This window comes from Lutjanus erythropterus, chromosome 16 (assembly GCF_056507025.1).
Source record: "Lutjanus erythropterus isolate fLutEry1 chromosome 16, fLutEry1.hap2, whole genome shotgun sequence".
NCBI classification, from domain to species: Eukaryota; Metazoa; Chordata; class Actinopteri; order Lutjaniformes; family Lutjanidae; genus Lutjanus; species Lutjanus erythropterus.
Genome location: NC_139332.1, coordinates 38,539,454 through 38,560,000, shown reverse-complemented (window position 1 = coordinate 38,560,000; position 20,547 = coordinate 38,539,454). Strand labels below are relative to the sequence as shown.

Genomic DNA, 20,547 nt, shown 5'->3' with positions numbered 1-20,547 from the left:
TATAATTCGTGCCCCCCCCCCCATTTTCAGGTATAATCAATATGTGTATATAATATGACATGATACAATATGTACATACATATATATATATATATATATATACATATATATATACACACAATAAGGTGATGTGACAGTTTCTGCCTCCAAAGTACATTAAAAAAAAAAAAAACGTTTACAGGCTGAATAAACACTTTCAACTTTCAACTGGATTTCAGTTTCACTGACCCTAAATATATAGTTTAGTTTTTATTGTTTCCAAATGTTTAGTTTTTATAAATGAAAAGGAGACTATATACATTTAAAAAAGCTTTAAAAGTTTCTTCACAGATGTTGGTTTTTGTTCATGAATGTTTAGTTTTAATTTCTTTTTTTCAACCTCATCAATGCTTTGTGTTCTGGTAAATATGGTCCAACCTGTTCTGTGAATGAGGGCAACATACCACACATAACACACGTGTGTGTGTGTGTGTGTGTGTGTGTGTGTGTGTGTGTGTGTGTGTGTGTGTGTGTGTGTGTGTGTAGTGTTCTACATTTCCTCATAAGGAACATGTGTGGATGTGGTTGGTCACTGTAATTCTTTATGTTCTCAATCTAGTGCAAACTATTCTGAATCAGGTGTAAACTCTGTTCTTAATCTGGATTCAAACCTGATATAAATCAGGTGTAAACTCTGTTCTTAATCTGGATTCAAACCTGATATAAATCAGGTGTAAACTCTGTTCTTAATCTGGATTCAAACCTGATATAAATCAGGTGTAAATGAAAGTGTGAATATTATAGTGATGTGAGTAAAAACAGTAGAATCAGATGCTGCTGTCATCTTTTTTGCACTAAACAGTATTAAACATTGAGACAGACGGATGGAGAGGTGATCAGAGAGGAGAGGAAGAGGAGGAGGAAGAGGAGGAGGAGGAGGAGGAGGAGGAGGAGGAGGAGGAGGAGGAGGAGGAGGAGGAGGAGGAGTCTGAGTATAAAAAGCTGCTGTTCTCTCTCAGCTGAGTTCAGAAACTCGACAGACACCAAAAGTTTCATCACACTGAGGTTAGTTTGAACAACAACATGCTCCGACGGTGAGTTTTTGATTTTTCTGATCAATAATCAATAATAAGTCATTCAGTTTATTGATCTGTTGGATTCTGAGCTGACATCAGTTACAGGTTTGACACGTCAGAAGGAACAAAATTCATTCGACGTCACAACTTTTACGACTAAAAACTTGATCAAAGTTGATCAAACAGAGAAATTTCATTGTTTGAAATGTTTGATAAATGTGATTACGGTGACAAATTATCAATACTGTAAATATATATATATCTATACATTCCTGTCACGTTGGAAGAGTTTGTGCTGCCACCTCATTAATGATTATTAAGGAGTTTATATATTTTATGATATTGATCAGATTCTGGGCTGGTGATTGGCTGATAAGTTCTGATGGGAAGTTGAATGAGTCTCAAAGTGTCTGTTCAAGTCGTTAAAGACTCGACTCTTGTTGAAGCTTAAAGCTTCTCAGAGCTCAGAGCGGTTTTGTCTTGCAGCTCGTTTTCTCTCCATACATCAGCAAAGAACAGACGCTTTGTGTTTTTTTCTCTCTGTGGATCGAACACAAAGACGCTCCGTCATTTAACCCTTCAGACTGGTTTCAGCCTGCAGCTGCTCGACACTCCTCCCTCTCGTCTCTTTACACTCTTTACTGTCGTCACTTCAGTCTTTACTCAACTCTAATCTGTCAATCATTTTCTTGATTAATCGATTAATGAATCCTATCACAATCTGGCCAATAGAAAAATATGTGGAGCAGACGGACATTAATGATTGGTCCAGAATCTGTTTGAATCTTTGTCCTTCTGTCTTCCTGTTCGACATCATCGACGGAAAACATGCAAACAGGCTGCAGTCAAATCAACCTGTGTGTGTGTGTGTGTGTGTGTGTGAGTGTGTGTGTGTGTGTGTGTGTGTCTGTGTGTGTGTCTGTGTGTGTGTGTGTGTGTGTCTGTGTGTGTCTGTGTGTGTGTGTGAGTGTGTGTGTGTGTGTCTGTGTGTGTGAGTGTGTGTGTGTGTGTCTGTGTGTGTGTGTGTGTGTGTGTGTGTGTGTGTGTGTGTGTGTGTGTGTCTGTGTGTGTGTGTGTCTGTGTGTGTGTGTGTGTGTGTGTGTGAGTGTGTGTTTACACTCGTGTTGTGAGGACATACACCTGTTTATAAACTTACATTGTGGGGACCTTTTGTGTTACAGGTGTGTTGTGTTGCTGCTCGTCGCTCTCGCCGCTGTTTCACTCGCAGCTCCTCTCCCAGGTGAGCTATGACATCATCACTCATTAATAATGTTTTTATAAATATTCACTTTTTAATGTTCAATGTAATTTTTTTTATTAATTAATTCTTTGTTTTTTTACAATCATCAAACATGTCAGTGCAAACTTAAAATCTGTTGTTTTTTTATTGGTAAGGACTAACAATCAATAAGTAAATAATAAATATAATATATATATATATATACATATATGTATGTGTATATATATATATATATATATATATATATATATATATATATATATATAGATATATATAATAAAAGTTGTGACATGAAAAATCATGACTGAAAACTTTTTTAATTATAATATTTCATTAACTGCAAATATGAGGTAAAATTTATTCCTCAGTGATTAATCATTAATAAATATATAATGTGATTTATGGTAATATTCAGAAGTTACATCAAAATATTCATATGCCATTTAATATTTAAAAACAATGAAAATTATATTTATCAGTCAATAAGAAAATATTACACAACATGATAAATAAGATCATTGATAATTAGTTTAATGACATAAGAGCTTAAACTTTATATTTTTATATTTTCAGAATTTTGTGATTCAATGTATCCATTTCCAATCAATTATAATATTTATTGCTTTTTTAATACTTAATAAATAAATAAACAGTTCATTAATATCATTTTGACAACTATTGATATCATTTACCATGAATTTATTAAAGGTAAACTTAATATTATCTATCAATTAAGAAACATTAAACATTAATTATAACAATTGAAACACATTAATCACATCATGATTATTAATCATTAGAAAGTGACATTGATTATGTTTAATGACTGACTGATACTAACACAGAAAAAGAAATCACGGTTTAACAAAATTAAGAAATTAATAATTGAATTATATTTATGCTATATTTTTACATTTATTTATAACAATATATTTGTACTATGATTATCAGTTATTTTCTAATATCCAGAATTTCATTGATGACAACTAATTAGCATCTTTAAATATTGCTACATGTATAAATAGATTTGCACTTGTTGTTGTTGTTGTTGTTGTTGTTGTTGTTGTTGTTGTCATATGTAAAACACTTTCCTCTATGGGTTTTTAAGGATTATTGTTTGTATAACAGTTGATAATTATTTGTTTGTGCTTATAGTCATTATTAATCAGTTTATAGCTATTACTTTGAGATTATTAAATATTCACAATAACAACAATAATCACAATAAACTGTGATGAAATATTGTTATAAAATGAACAATAAACTAAATGCATTTAATTTTACCACATGACATAAGAAATATGTTTTAAAAAATGTTTTGTAATTATTAGATGTGTAAATTAGACAGTTTGTATTTGAACAGTAAATATAAATACTCTAAATAATATTTGTAATAAAACTGGCAGATACATTCTTCATATATGATTTAAATAATGAGAGTGAACAGTAGATATAAATAAATCTATAAGTACATTAAAATAATTAGAAAGAAGATATTTAATATATATAACTGATGTTATAAGTCGTATATGTTACAAATATTGTATTAGATGGAGTGTAACATATATAATGTACACAGTATGTACATGTACACAGTATGTACATGTACATACTGTGTACATGTACACAGTATGTACATGTACACAGTATGTACAGTATCGGAATATTTAAATTTATAAACAGGAGATTTGAAAAAAAAAAAAAAACATGACCAGTAATACTCTGACTTGAACTGAACTGTCGTACACACACACACACACACACACACACACACACACACACTCACACACACTCACACACACACACACACACACACACACACACACTCACACACACTCACACACACACACACACTCACACACTCACACACACACTCACACACACACACACACACACACACACACACACACACACTCACACACTCACACACACACTCACACACACACACACACACACACACACACACACACACACACACACACTCACACACACTCACACACACACTCTCACACAGACACACACACACACACACACTCACACACACACTCACACACACACACACACACACACACACACACTCACACACACACACACACACACACACACACACACACTCACACTCACTCACACACACACTCTCACACAGACACACACACACACACTCACACACACACACACACACACACACACACACACTCACACTCACTCACACACACACTCACACTCACTCACACACACACTCACACTCACACTCACACACACACACTCACACTCACTCACACACACACACAAACTCACACACACACACACACACACACACACACACACACACACACACTCACACACACACACTCACACTCACACACACACACTCACACTCACTCACACACACACACAAATTCACACACACACACACACACACACACACACACACATTAAATGGCAGTTCATTTTCATAATTAATGTTCTCACTCAGTCGTCATGGTTTCACTCCTTTATGCTGACGATGCGTCGCTGTATGTCGTAGAAAAACGACGTGTTTGTTCACCAAAACAGATTTTTAATTAGTGATTTACAGCAGAGTTTGTTTTGTTCCGTGTGTTCATGATGTTCTTCCTCAGGTTCTATATGAAACACTTTCTGTAGCGTAAATACTTCATGAGGAGATTTACATTCAGTCTATAGACTGAACTTTGTGTGTTGGACTCTGTAGGTGGAGACAGTCAGACCGACCCCGCTGGAGAAACAGCTGGTAAGAACACTAATTATCAGCTGATCAGTTCACACCTGACGTGTCATCAATAAGTTGCTCCTAATAAACAATAGCTACAGAAGTAAATATAAACACTATCACTTCATATTTATTGATAATATGTTGATTAATAAATTCAGTAAATCAGATCCTTGGGTTAAAGTTTTGACCTTTGACCCTGATAAGAGACACGCCTCCGTGGACTCTTTGGATCAACCCTAACCCACAGAGTAGCCAATCAGAGCGCACACTGCCTGGACATGACATCAGAAAGTGGTGCTGTAAGAGCGTTTATTACAGCCACACTGTGAACAAACATCAGCTGATCAGTTAATAATCAATCAATGAATCTTATCTGAACCACTTTGACTTTACTGACGTTGAGTTGAATGTTATCAGTATTTGTTATGACTGTTTACACCTGTTTACTCCTGTTTACACCTGTTTACACCTGTTTACACCTGGTTCATCTGTTTACACCTGTTTACACCTGTTTACTCCTGTTTACACCTGTTTACACCTGGTTCATCTGTTTACACCTGTTTACACCTGTTTACGCCTGTTTCATCTGTTTACACCTGTTTACTCCTGTTTACACCTGTTTACACCTGGTTCATCTGTTTACACCTGTTTACACCTGTTTACTCCTGTTTACTCCTGTTTACACCTGTTTACACCTGTTTACTCCTGTTTACACCTGTTTACACCTGTTTACACCTCTTTACTCCTGTTTACACCTGTTTACACCTGGTTCATCTGTTTACACCTGTTTACACATGTTTACACCTCTTTACTCCTGTTTACACCTGTTTACACCTGGTTCATCTGTTTACACCTGTTTACACCTGTTTACTCCTGTTTACACCTGTTTACACCTGTTTACTCCTGTTTACACCTGTTTACACCTGTTTACACCTGTTTACACCTGTTTACACCTCTTTACTCCTGTTTACACCTGTTTACACCTGGTTCATCTGTTTACACCTGTTTACACCTGTTTACTCCTGTTTACACCTGTTTACACCTGTTTACTCCTGTTTACACCTGTTTACACCTGTTAACATCTGTTTACACCTGTTTACACCTGTTTACACCTCTTCACTCCTGTTTACACCTGTTTTCACCTGTTTACTCCTGTTTACACCTGTTTCATCGGTTTACACCTGTTTACTCCTGTTTACACCTGTTTACACCTCTTTACTCCTGTTTACACCTGTTTACACCTGTTTCATCTGTTTACACCTGTTTACACCTGTTTACATCTGTTTACATCTGTTTACACCTGTTTACACCTGTTTACATCTGTTTACACCTCTTTACATCTGTTTACACCTGTTTACACCTGTTTACATCTGTTTACACCTGTTTACATCTCTTTACATCTCTTTACTCCTGTTTACATCTGTTTACATCTGTTTACACCTGTTAACATCTGTTTACATCTGTTTACACCTGTTTACATCTGTTTACACCTGTTTACACCTGTTTACACCTCTTCACTCCTGTTAACATCTGTTTACACCTGTTTACACCTCTTCACTCCTGTTTACACCTGTTTACATCTGTTTACACCTGTTAACATCTGTTTACACCTGTTTACACCTCTTCACTCCTGTTTAAACCTGTTTACATCTGTTTACACCTGTTTACACCTCTTCACTCCTGTTTACACCTGTTTACATCTGTTTACACCTGTTAACATCTGTTTACACCTGTTTTGTATCTGCAATTTCAGAGAGAGTTAAACCTGTGGTGGAACACCTGAGCGGTAAAACACACACACACACATTAACAATCATGCACATATTTGCATACACATTGATTCATATTAACAAACACACTGACAGTGTTTACACACTATACAATATACATATATACCATACAGTATATATACATGGCACTCACTGTATATGTGTGTGTGTGTGTGTGTGTGTGTGTGTGTGTGTGTGTGTGTGTGTGTGTGTGTGTGTGTGTGTGTGTAATATGTAAAATAACAACCTTTATTTATGTAGCACCTTTATATTTTATAGAAAACATTATTTATATAGTACTATAGAATATATACGCACTAGAGATGCGCCAATTGACCAGTCAGAGACCGGAACCGGCTGGTTTTCAGCATGACTGGCCTTGACCGGTGACCAGCCAGTCAGCATCACAAATCCGGTTCTGTGCCCGTCATTGTCACACACGTGTTCTGCACGATGGTCACGTGATGCGTGCAGCAGACAAACTGTCTGTGATGTCACCACAGCGCTGATCACAGCTACACACTCTGACACACGTCTGCATGAAGATGATGTCAGAGACAGATTCAAAGAACAGGATAAAGAGAAGACAGACAGTCTACAACGAGACAGAGCAGCTGATGATGACGCAAAACAGCCGTAAACTCTCTCGCACTTCAGGCTAATGCTAGCAAGCTAGCAGCAGACTGCTGTTCACAGAGGGACAGTTAAAATCTCACTTCCTGTTCTGGCTGAAGAATAAACAACCTGTGTTGATGCGTCTCCTCAAACATTTTCTCATCCAGACTCGTTTAACTTCTGTGTTTGTTTTTCTCATGTTATACTGCAGCGAACTGTTGCACTGTGTTAGCATCCGGTTTGTTTACATCTGCTTCCACAGGAAATCACGTGAAATCATGTCCCACGATGATCTCGCAGGATTTCGCGAATCATCACATTCACTGGATTCATGATCTTAATGTAAACCTATAATAAATCCTGGCTGTAACCTGGAGGACTTTGGAGAAAATTTAAATAGTATTTAATGAATATTTAATAGTCAGTGTTTTATTATGAACATACAATTTAATTTTTACAAGAAAAGTTGCAAAAATGTTTGTGAATGCTGTCAGTTACATTTCTTAGAAAGACTGAAAATCGTAATCGGCAGGTCAGACTCTTATAAAAACCAGAAATTTCAATCGGTGCGTCTCTAATAAAAAACAACACACACAGGTGTAGAAACTACAAACAACATTATACATTTGTCTCCACAGAATCTACAGACACTACTGAAAAAGCTGAAGGTAACCTGTCTGTCTGTTATCCTGTCTACCTGTCTGTTAATCTGTCTGTCTGTAAACCTGTCTATCTGTTTACCTGTCTGTTTAACTGTCTGTCAGTTTATCTGTCTGTCTGTTATCCTGTCTGTCTGTTTACCTGTCTGTCAGTTTACCTGTCTGTCTGTTAACCAGTCTGTTTACCTGTCTGTCAGTTTACCTGTCTGTCTGTTAACCTGTCTGTTTACCTGTCAGTTTACCTCTCTGTCTGTTTACCTGTCTGTCTGTTTACCTGTCTGTTAACCTGTCTGTTTACCTGTCAGTTTACCTGTCTGTCAGTTTACCTGTCTGTCTGTTAACCTGTCTGTCTGTTTACCTGTCTGTCTGTTAACCTGTCTGTCTGTTTACCTGTCTGTTAACCAGTCAGTAAACCTGTCTGTCTGTTTACCTGTCTATCTGTTTACCTGTCTGTCTGTTAACCTGTCTGTCAGTTTACCTGCCTGTCTGTTAACCAGTCTGTTTACCTGTCAGTAAACCCATCTGTCTGTTAACCTGTCTGTTAACCTCTCTGTCTGTTTACCTGTCTGTCTGTTAACCTGTCTGTCAGTTTTCCTGTCTGTCTGTTAACCTCTCTGTCAGTTTACCTGTCTGTCTGTCATCCTGTCTGTCTGTTTACCTCTCTGTCTGTTAACCTGTCTGTCAGTTTACCTGTCTGTCTGTTAACCAATCTGTTTACCTGTCTGTTAACCTCTCTGTCTGTTTACCTGTCTGTCTGTTTACCTGTCTGTCTGTTAACCTGTCTGTTTACCTGTCAGTTTACCTCTCTGTCTGTTTACCTGTCTGTCTGTTTACCTGTCTGTAACCTGTCTGTTTACCTGTCAGTTTACCTGTCTGTCTGTTAACCTGTCTGTCTGTTTACCTGTCTGCCTGTTAACCTGTCTGTCAGTTTACCTGTCTGTCTGTTAACCAGTCTGTTTACCTGTCTGTTAACCTCTCTGTCTGTTTACCTGTCTGTCTGTTTACCTGTCTGTCTGTTAACCTGTCTGTTTACCTGTCAGTTTACCTCTCTGTCTGGTTACCTGTCTGTCTGTTTACCTGTCTGTTAACCTGTCTGTCTGTTTACCTGTCTGTCAGTTTACCTCTCTGTCTGTTTACCTGTCTGTCTGTTTACCTGTCTGTCAGTTTACCTGTCTGTCTGTTAACCAGTCTGTTTACCTGTCTGTCAGTTTACCTGTCTGTCTGTTAACCTGTCTGTTTACCTGTCAGTTTACCTCTCTGTCTGTTAACCTGTCTGTCTGTTTACCTGTATGTCTGTTAACCTGTCTGTCTGTTTACCTGTCTGTCAGTTTACCTGTCTGTCTGTTAACCTCTCTGTCAGTTTACCTGTCTGTCTGTTATCCTGTCTGTTTACCTGTCTGTTAACCTCTATGTCTGTTTACCTGTCTGTCTGTTTACCTGTCTGTCTGTTAACCTGTCTGTTTACCTGTCTGTCTGTTTACCTGTCTGTCTGTTTACCTGTCAGTTTACCTGTCTGTCTGTTTACCTGTCTGTCTGTTTACCTGTCTGTCTGTTAACCTGTCTGTTTACCTGTCTGTCTGTTTACCTGTCTGTCTGTTTACCTGTCAGTTTACCTGTCTGTCTGTTTACCTGTCTGTCTGTTAACCTGTTTCAGCTCCAACAGATGATGCAACTGAATCTCCAGGTCAGTTTGAAAGTTTGAACTTAATTCATGTAACAATAATAAAAAATAATCAAGTTTAAACTGAACAAGACATTCGGATTAAATTCATTTCAAATGTATCACTGTTTGTAAATTGATTAATTCAGAGTCATTGAAAATATTTGATTGATTCTAAACGATTAATGATCGTCATGGTTTCACTCCTTTATGCTGACGATGCGTCGCTGTATGTCGTAGAAAAACGACGTGTTTGTTCACCAAAACAGATTTTTAATTAGTGATTTACAGCAGAGTTTGTTTTGTTCCGTGTGTTCATGATGTTCTTCCTCAGGTTCTATATGAAACACTTTCTGTAGCGTAAATACTTCATGAGGAGATTTACATTCAGTCTATAGACTGAACTTTGTGTGTTGGACTCTGTAGGTGGAGACAGTCAGACCGACCCCGCTGGAGAAACAGCTGGTAAGAACACTAATTATCAGCTGATCAGTTCACACCTGACGTGTCATCAATAAGTTGCTCCTGATGTGTACATGTTTGTATAAGAATAAAAAACTCTGTTTATTCTCCTTATCAATCAGTTTGTCATCATACTGTGTGTTTCCTCCACGTTTCCTTCTTCCTTTTTCTTTCTGTCTGTCGTGTGTTGATGATTTCAGGACAGTCAGAAAAAAGACATCAGGGTCACAGAGAACAAACTAACCTGAAACTAAACCGTCACTGTGACTCGTCACTGTGACTCGTCACTGTGTGTCCCGTCACTGTGTGACTCGTCACTGTGACTCGTCACTGTGTGACTCGTCACTGTGACTCGTCACTGTGACTCGTCACGTGTGTCTCGTCACTGTGACTCGTCACTGTGACTCGTCACGTGTCTCGTCACTGTGACTCGTCACTGTGTGTCTCGTCACTGTGTGACTCGTCACTGTGACTCGTCACTGTGTGACTCGTCACTGTGACTCGTCACATGTGTCTCGTCACTGTGACTCGTCACTGTGACTCGTCACGTGTGTCTCGTCACTGTGACTCGTCACTGTGACTCGTCACTGTGACTCGTCACGTGTGTCTCGTCACTGTGACTCGTCACTGTGACTCGTCACTGTGTGTCTCGTCACTGACTCGTCACTGTGACTCGTCACGTGTGTCTCGTCACTGTGACTCGTCACGTGTCTCGTCACTGTGACTCGTCACTGTGTGTCTCGTCACTGTGTGACTCGTCACTGTGACTCGTCACTGTGTGACTCGTCACTGTGACTCGTCACATGTGTCTCGTCACTGTGACTCGTCACTGTGACTCGTCACTGTGACTCGTCACGTGTGTCTCGTCACTGTGACTCGTCACTGTGACTCGTCACTGTGACTCGTCACTGTGACTCGTCACTGTGTGTCTCGTCACTGTGACTCGTCACTGTGACTCGTCACGTGTGTCTCGTCACTGTGACTCGTCACTGTGACTCGTCACTGTGACTCGTCACGTGTGTCTCGTCACTGTGACTCGTCACTGTGACTCGTCACGTGTCTCGTCACTGTGACTCGTCACATGTGTCTCGTCACTGTGACTCGTCACTGTGACTCGTCACTGTGTGTCCAGCTGAGTTTAAATCAAAATGTGTCTGAAATGAAGGAAAAACAGATGAAATGTGTCACTGCATTAAAAACATGATCAGATCAGAGACAGAAAGAAGGAAGTTACTGAAAACTTTTCAGCTGTTTTGTTACACATTTGGGTTTTGATCGTATTTTTCGTTACTTTATGGACCAAACAAGAAAATAAGTCGCAGAAAAAATATTGGCAGATTGATCACTAGTTGAAAAATAGGTCCAAACGTGAAAACAGGTGGAGTGCATGGACATGACAAGATTGATTAATTAATCAACTAAACATTTTTGAGTCTTTATTATTATTTATTTATTTATTTATTTATTTATTTATTTATTTATTTATTTATTTATTTTTAAAACATCCAAATTCTCTGATTTCAGCTTCTTAAATGTGAATATTTTCTGGTTTCTTTACTCGTCTCTGACAGTAAACTCAATATATTTTTTTATTTTAGGACATCAACTTAATCTATGGGAGACACTGATCAATACTTTCCACCATTTTAAGGACCAAACAACAAATTGATTAATAAAAAAAAAGATGATCAAGAGGTTGATCAATATCAAAATAATGATTCCACAAAAAGTACACGCATGTACATTCATGTTTGGACCTATTTTTCAACTGACAAGATTGTGACAGGATTGATTAATAATTTAATCAAGAAAATCATCAACAGGTTAATAAACAATGAAAATAATCATTACTTGCAGCCATAGAATTAATTAATTATGTTCAAAACTATACACGACACATAAATGTTCATATAATTATTATAATAATACATCTGTATAGATGAATAAAAAGTAAAACAATACAATAATAAGAATATTAATGCAATAATATTAATAATAATCATTGTCATAATCATAACTATAGATGAATTAATGAGGAAATAAATAAAAATAAATAGGTACATAAGTAAATAAAGAGTTTGTAACAGATTCATGTTACTTGTATAATTTAAGTAAGTTACATTACGTATTTTAACATGTTACATGTGTGACAGTTTGATTCAGTGGAGACATTTTTCACCCTCAGGTTCTGAAGACACATCTGATGGACGAAGTGATGACAACAACAACAACAACAGTGACCAGACAGACGCCGAGTCTGAGAGTGAGGATGAGGAAATAGATGAGGGTGAGGAAGAACAGTCACAGACAGATGCAGAAATGAACAACATGGCTGAGGGGGAGGACAGCACAGACACGGGGGACAAAAAGGACGGGAAGACGAGGGATCAAAGGAGTGATGAGGTAGTGGATGGAGATACACAGGAGGAAGAATCAGAGGGTGAGGAAGCAGAGGAGACAGATGAAAGCTCTGAAACAAGTCAGGTTGTAGATGAAAGTTCTGAGGAGGCTGAGGCGACTGAGGAGGGTGAGGAGTCTAAGGAGGCTGAGGCGACTGAGGAGGGTGAGGAGTCTAAGGAGGCTGAGGCGACTGAGGAGGGTGAGGAGTCTAAGGAGGCTGAGGCGACTGAGGAGGGTGAGGAGTCTAAGGAGGCTGAGGCGACTGAGGAGGGTGAGGAGTCTGAGGAGTCTGAGGCGACTGAGGAGGGTGAGGAGGCTGAGGTGACTGAGGAGTCTGAGGAGTCTGAGGAGGCTGAGCCAACTGAGGAGCCTGAGGAGTCTAAGGAGGCTGAGGAGGCTGAGGAGTCTGAGGAGGCTGAGGTGACTGAGGAGTCTAAGGAGGCTGAGGAGGCTGAGGAGTCTGAGGAGGCTGAGGTGACTGAGGAGTCTGAGGAGTCTGAGGAGGCTGAGCCAACTGAGGAGCCTGAGGAGTCTAAGGAGTCTAAGGAGTCTAAGGAGTCTGAGGAGGCTGAGGAGGCTGAGGAGTCTACAGAGGCTGACATACAGAGTCAAGAAAATGTCGGTTCCACTGAAGGTAAAATGACTAGAAATGTATTTATCAGATACTTTGTTCATCTGATGTAACAGAAGTGAGGATGAAAGAACAACACGAGGTTCTAGTCTGACAGGATTCACAGTCCAACATGGAGGAACAAGAAAACATTCATCTCTTTTCTTGTTGCAGCACCATCTGCTGATGAAGACGACAATTCATCGGACCTGCCTGACAAAATCCTCCCGCCCACCCAGACGGTAAAGGTCACACCCTACTGTGACATCACACTGCCTCACAGCCAGTCACAGTTCAGATCAGGGTTTCTACACTTCATCTATATTGATTTTATGAAGCGAAATGGGATCATGTTCAATGTTTGTTTTCTTCTTTCAGCCATGAATTAGACTCTGAACAGTCGAATCTCAGCGACTCCAGGTACCAACACAAACATCCTCCCACTCCTTACTGCAATACAAGTACAAACACTTGTGTAAAAGTAGAAGTACTGTTTCAATTTGAATACTGCAGTGAAAGTGAAAAAGTTCAGACTCTGAAATGTCCTCAAGGTATGAAAGTAAAAAAGTTAAAAGTCGTCCTCTGAAGGACATTTCTACTGACGTCTGAACGTCTCCACTGACCCACATATTACTACAGTTTGAAGGGTAATAAATTATTCTAAGTTTCAAAACAAACAAACAAACAAATGTTGAAAATAATTAGTAACACTGATGAAGCCAGAGGCTGACGACAGATTCACTAATGTGAAAACATGTTACATCGTTTTTGTCTTGTTTGTCTTTGTTTAATATGATATGAATGAAAAAATACTCAACTGAAGTAGATTCCTGAACTCTACTTAAATACACTGAGATACTTCACACATCTGTACACACACACACACACACACACACACACACACACACACACACAGTGTTACAGACGTGATTGTCAGCTGACTGTTTTTGTTTTTTATCCCCATCAGAGCCCAGTTACCGTGACAACAACAAGAAGCTAATCTACAACTAAACTTCAAGCGTTCCCTGATTCCAGCTCATTCCTGATTCGCTGAACTCTGGCTGCTTTAGTGTCCCACCATTGGACCGTCCTTAGTCTGTCTCACTCTCTGTCTCACTCTCTACCTACCTGTCTGTCTTCAGTCTAATGCAGAAATATTAAACCAGCAGCTGATCTGAGATCTGCTCTGTGTGTGTTAACATGTACATACAGTCATCGTTCACTGTAAAAACATTCATGATTGTCTGTCCACAGAGAAACTGCTAATAAAGTTTGAACTGTCAAAAACTTACCTCATTCAGTCTACTAGTCTTTATTGATACTGATAATCAGTTCATAATTAGAGGTCAATAATCAGTGTATGATTACAGATCAACACACTTTTAATGATGACAGATGAATAATTAGTGAGTAATTACAGATCGATAATCAATGAGTGATTACAGATCAATAAACAGCGTGTGATTACAGATCAATGATAAATTTATGTAAATAACTGATCAATAATCACACAGTGTGTGATTACAGATCAATAATAAATGTGTGATTACAGATCAATAATAAATTTATGTAAATAACTGATCAATAATCACACGCTGAAACTGGAATGTGATGTAATTTGGAATCTAAACCTTCAGTTTATATAATTGAATGTTGTCATAGAACGTTCCGTACACCAGAACCTCATTGTTCTTCCTGTTCCCTTCTTTCCTGGAGTTTTATTTCTTACCTGGAACTATGAAGCAACGATCAATCAAACAAGGATCAATCAAACAAGAATCAATGAGACAAGGATCAATCAAACAAGAATCAATGAGACACGACCAAACTGATGTCTGATATCTGACTTGAAAGACCTTCTGTCTTGAGAGTTGAGGGTTATGAAAACCTGAAATGTAAATGGAATTTTACACAGTATTAGTATTAGTATTAGTATTAGTATTAGTATTAGTAGTAGTAGTAGTGTAGTAGTACTTCAGTAACAGACATATTTAAACAAGCAGTAGAAATTTGGTTTAATAAAATAATTTGAATTACAAGATTAGAAACACGTATGTGTCTGATATCAGATATAAAACCGTGTGATACAGAAACATACATTCACTTTATTATTGAACTTCAGTGAATCATAACATCCAGTTTGAAAGTTTCATAAACATGAGTTTGTTGTTTTCATTTTAACCTGTGGTGAGTCACACCTGTGGGCGGGGCTTCATTTATTGTTTTAAATCATAATCTGCTATAATTGGATGAAATGACGCCTCCTCCCTTTTCAGGAAACACAAACTTCTGGTTCGACCAGATTCCTTAATGTTCCAGTCAGCTGCTGCTCGTCCACATTCTGAACAGTCTTTCACCTTTGATTCACCTGTTTCACACGTTACCTGTGTTTCACACGTTTCCTGTGTTTCACACGTTACCTGTGTTTCACACGTTTCCTGTGTTTCACACACGTTTCCTGTGTTTCACACGTTACCTGTGTTTCACACGTTACCTGTGTTTCACACGTTACCTGTGTTTCACACGTTACCTGTGTTTCACACGTTTCCTGTGTTTCACACGTTTCCTGTGTTTCACACGTTACCTGTGTTTCACACACGTTTCCTGTGTTTCACACGTGTTTCCTGTGTTTCACATCTTACCTGTGTTTCACACGTTTCCTGTGTTTCACACGTTTCCTGTGTTTCACACGTTTCCTGTGTTTCACACGTTACCTGTGTTTCACATGTTACCTGTGTTTCACACGTTACCTGTGTTTCACACATTACCTGTGTTTCACACGTTACCTGTGTTTCACATCTTACCTGTGTTTCACACGTTTCCTGTGTTTCACATGTTTCCTGTGTTTCACACGTTTCCTGTGTTTCACACACGTTTCCTGTGTTTCACACGTTTCCTGTGTTTCACACGTGTTTCCTGTGTTTCACACGTTACCTGTGTTTCACATGTTACCTGTGTTTCACACGTTTCCTGTGTTTCACACGTTTCCTGTGTTTCACACGTGTTTCCTGTGTTTCACATCTTACCTGTGTTTCACACGTTACCTGTGTTTCACACGTTACCTGTGTTTCACATCTTACCTGTGTTTCACACGTTACCTGTGTTTCACACGTTACCTGTGTTTCACATCTTACCTGTGTTTCACACGTTACCTGTGTTTCACACGTTACCTGTGTTTAACATCTTACCTGTGTTTCACACGTGTTTCCTGTGTTTCACACGTGTTTCCTGTGTTTCACATGTTTCCTGTGTTTCACACGTTACCTGTGTTTCACACGTGTTTCCTGTGTTTCACACGTGTTTCCTGTTTCACATGTTACCTGTGTTTCACGTTTCCTGTGTTTCACACGTTACCTGTGTTTCACGTTTCCTGTGTTTCACACGTTACCTGTGTTTCACACGTGTTTCCTGTGTTTCACATCTTACCTGTGTTTCACACGTTACCTGTGTTTCACATGTTACCTGTGTTTCACACGTTACCTGTGTTTCACACATTACCTGTGTTTCACACGTTACCTGTGTTTCACATCTTACCTGTGTTTCACACGTTTCCTGTGTTTCACATGTTACCTGTGTTTCACACGTTACCTGTGTTTCACATGTTTCCTGTGTTTCACACGTTTCCTGTGTTTCACACGTTACCTGTGTTTCACACGTGTTTCCTGTGTTTCACATCTTACCTGTGTTTCACACGTTACCTGTGTTTCACACGTTACCTGTGTTTCACATCTTACCTGTGTTTCACACGTTACCTGTGTTTCACACGTTACCTGTGTTTCACATCTTACCTGTGTTTCACACGTTACCTGTGTTTCACACGTTACCTGTGTTTAACATCTTACCTGTGTTTCACACGTGTTTCCTGTGTTTCACACGTGTTTCCTGTGTTTCACATGTTTCCTGTGTTTCACACGTTACCTGTGTTTCACACGTGTTTCCTGTGTTTCACACGTGTTTCCTGTTTCACATGTTACCTGTGTTTCACGTTTCCTGTGTTTCACACGTTACCTGTGTTTCACGTTTCCTGTGTTTCACACGTTACCTGTGTTTCACACATGTTACCTGTGGTTCACACACGTTACCTGTGTTTCACATCTTACCTGTGTTTCACACGTTACCTGTGTTTCACACGTTACCTGTGTTTCACACATTACCTGTGTTTCACACGTTTCCTGTTTCACATGTTACCTGTGTTTCACACGTTTCCTGTTTCACACGTTACCTGTGTTTCACATCTTACCTGTGTTTCACACGTTTCCTGTTTCACACGTTACCTGTGTTTCACACGTTTCCTGTGTTTAACACGTTTCCTGTGTTTCACACGTTTCCTGTTTCACACGTTACCTGTGTTTCACACGTTTCCTGTTTCACACATTACCTGTGTTTCACACGTTACCTGTGTTTCACACGTTACCTGTGTTTCACACGTTACCTGTGTTTCACATCTTACCTGTGTTTCACACGTTACCTGTGTTTCACACGTTTCCTGTTTCACACGTTACCTGTGTTTCACACGTTACCTGTGTTTCACACGTTACCTGTGTTTCACATCTTACCTGTGTTTCACATCTTACCTGTGTTTCACACGTTTCCTGTGTTTCACACGTGTTTCCTGTTTCACACGTTACCTGTGTTTCACACGTGTTTCCTGTTTCACACGTTACCTGTGTTTCACACGTTACCTGTCTTTCACGTTTCCTGTGTTTCAAACATGTTTCCTGTTTCACACGTTACCTGTGTTTCACACGTTACCTGTCTTTCACGTTTCCTGTGTTTCACACGTTACCTGTCTTTCACGTTTCCTGTGTTTCACACGTTACCTGTGTTTCACACGTTTTCTTGTGTTTCACACGTTTCCTGTGTTTCACACGTTACCTGTCTTTCACGTTTCCTGTGTTTCACACGTTTCCTGTGTTTCACACGTTTTCTTGTGTTTCACACGTTTCCTGTGTTTCACACGTTACCTGTGTTTCACATGTTTCCTGTGTTTCACACGTTACCTGTGTTTCACATGTTTCCTGTGTTTCACACGTTTCCTGTGTTTCACACGTTACCTGTGTTTCACACGTTTTCCTGTGTTTCACACGTTACCTGTGTTTCACACGTTTCCTGTGTTTCACACGTTACCTGTCTTTCACGTTTCCTGTGTTTCACACGTTACCTGTGTTTCACACGTTTTCTTGTGTTTCACACGTTACCTGTGTTTCACATGTTTCCTGTGTTTCACACGTGTTTCCTGTGTTTCACACGTGTTTCCTGTGTTTCACGTGTTTCCTGTGTTTCACACGTTTCCTGTGTTTCACATCTTACCTGTGTTTCACATCTTACCTGTGTTTCCTGTTTCACACGTGTTTCCTGTGTTTCACATGTTTCCTGTGTTTCACATGTTTCCTGTGTTTCACATGTTTTCTGTGTTTCACACGTGTTTCCTATGTTTCACACGTGTTTCCTTTTTCACACGTGTTTCCTGTGTTTCACACGTGTTTCCTGTGTTTCACACGTGTTTCCTTTTTCACACGTGTTTCCTGTGTTTCACACGTGTTTCCTGTGTTTCACATGTTTCCTATGTTTCTCATGTTTCCTGTTTCACATGTTTCCTGTTTCACACATGTTTCCTGTGTTTCACATGTTTTCTGTGTTTCACATGTTTCCTGTTTCACACGTGTTTCCTGTGTTTCACATGTTTCCTGTGTTTCACGTTTCCTGTGTTTCACGTGTTTCCTGTGTTTCACATGTTTCCTGTGTTTCACATGTTTCCTGTGTTTCACATGTTTCCTGTTTCACACATGTTTCCTGTGTTTCACATGTTTTCTGTGTTTCACGTTTCCTGTTTCACACGTGTTTCCTGTGTTTCACATGTTTCCTCTGTTTCACATGTTTTCTGTGTTTCACATGTTTCCTGTTTCACACGTGTTTCCTGTGTTTCACATGTTTCCTGTATTTCACATGTTTCCTGTGTTTCACATGTTTCCTGTTTCACACATGTTTCCTGTGTTTCACATGTTTCCTGTTTCACACATGTTTTCTGTGTTTCACGTTTCCTGTTTCACACATGTTTCCTGTGTTTCACACATGTTTCCTGTATTTCACATGTTTCCTGTGTTTCACATGTTTCCTGTTTCACACATGTTTCCTGTATTTCACATGTTTCCTGTGTTTCACATGTTTCCTGTTTCACACGTGTTTCCTATGTTTCACACGTGTTTCCTTTTTCACACGTGTTTCCTGTGTTTCACACGTGTTTCCTGTGTTTCACACGTGTTTCCTGTGTTTCACACGTGTTTCCTGTGTTTCACATGTTTCCTGTGTTTCTCATGTTTCCTGTTTCACATGTTTCCTGTTTCACACATGTTTCCTGTGTTTCACATGTTTTCTGTGTTTCACATGTTTCCTGTTTCACACGTGTTTCCTGTGTTTCACATGTTTCCTGTTTCACATGTGTTTCCTGTGTTTCACATGTTTCCTGTTTCACACATGTTTCCTGTGTTTCACATGTTTCCTGTGTTTCACATGTTTCCTGTGTTTCACGTTTCCTGTGTTTCACGTGTTTCCTGTGTTTCACATGTTTCCTGTGTTTCACATGTTTCCTGTGTTTCACATGTTTCCTGTTTCACACATGTTTCCTGTGTTTCACATGTTTTCTGTGTTTCACGTTTCCTGTTTCACACGTGTTTCCTGTGTTTCACATGTTTCCTCTGTTTCACATGTTTTCTGTGTTTCACATGTTTCCTGTTTCACACGTGTTTCCTGTGTTTCACATGTTTCCTGTATTTCACATGTTTCCTGTTTCACACATGTTTCCTGTGTTTCACATGTTTCCTGTTTCACACATGTTTTCTGTGTTTCACGTTTCCTGTTTCACACATGTTTCCTGTATTTCACGTTTCCTGTGTTTCACATGTTTCCTGTTTCACACATGTTTCCTGTGTTTCACATGTTTCCTGTGTTTCACACGTGTTTCACGTGTTTCACATGTTTCCTGTGTTTCACACGTGTTTCACGTGTTTCACATGTTTCCTGTGTTTCACATGTGTTTCCTGTGTTTCACACAGCAGGTTTAAATATATAAATAAAACATCAAACTGTCCTGATTCTGAAGAACGACTTTTGTTCTTTTGCTGCATGTTGTTCGTGTGTTTGTGTGTGTGTGTGTGTGTGTATGTGTGTGTGTGTGTGTGTGTGTGTGTGTGTGTGTGTGTGTGTGTCTGTGTGTTCGTGTGTTCGTGTGTGTGTGTTTGTGTGTGTGTGTGTGTGTGTGTGTGTGTGTGTGTGTGTGTGTGTGTGTGTGTGTCTGTGTGTTCGTGTGTGTGTGTGTGTGTGTGTGTGTGTGTGTGTGTGTGTGT

General features: G+C 39.1%; 1 protein-coding gene, 1 long non-coding RNA gene and 1 pseudogene across 2 annotated transcripts; all 3 read left to right on the top strand.

Moving 5' to 3' along the window:
* The first annotated feature begins 979 nt into the window (after nt 1–979).
* LOC146313703 (uncharacterized) lies at nt 980–13,072 on the top strand. The gene is made up of 9 exons (XM_084738400.1): nt 980–1,073; nt 2,237–2,295; nt 5,009–5,047; nt 6,783–6,815; nt 8,052–8,081; nt 9,727–9,756; nt 10,159–10,197; nt 12,380–12,998; nt 13,045–13,072. The coding sequence occupies exons 1-9, from the start codon at nt 1,063–1,065 to the stop codon at nt 13,070–13,072; spliced, it is 888 nt and encodes a 295-aa protein (XP_084594526.1). The 5' UTR covers nt 980–1,062.
* Nucleotides 8,210–9,256, top strand: LOC146313704 (uncharacterized; annotated as a pseudogene).
* A 42-nt stretch (nt 13,073–13,114) lies between the features above and the next one.
* On the top strand, nt 13,115–14,495 carry LOC146313702 (uncharacterized). The gene is made up of 3 exons (XR_014772072.1): nt 13,115–13,228; nt 13,379–13,624; nt 14,172–14,495. It is a non-coding gene; the product is annotated as an uncharacterized LOC146313702 (long non-coding RNA).
* Nucleotides 14,496–20,547: the final 6,052 nt, after the last annotated feature.

Bases quoted from the DNA above. Each gene is read 5' to 3' on its own strand.
- LOC146313703 (XM_084738400.1), top strand. The intron at 6,816-8,051 runs GTAAAACACACA...TTGTCTCCACAG, and splicing joins TGTGGTGGAACACCTGAGCG to AATCTACAGACACTACTGAA. The intron at 8,082-9,726 runs GTAACCTGTCTG...AACCTGTTTCAG, and splicing joins CACTACTGAAAAAGCTGAAG to CTCCAACAGATGATGCAACT.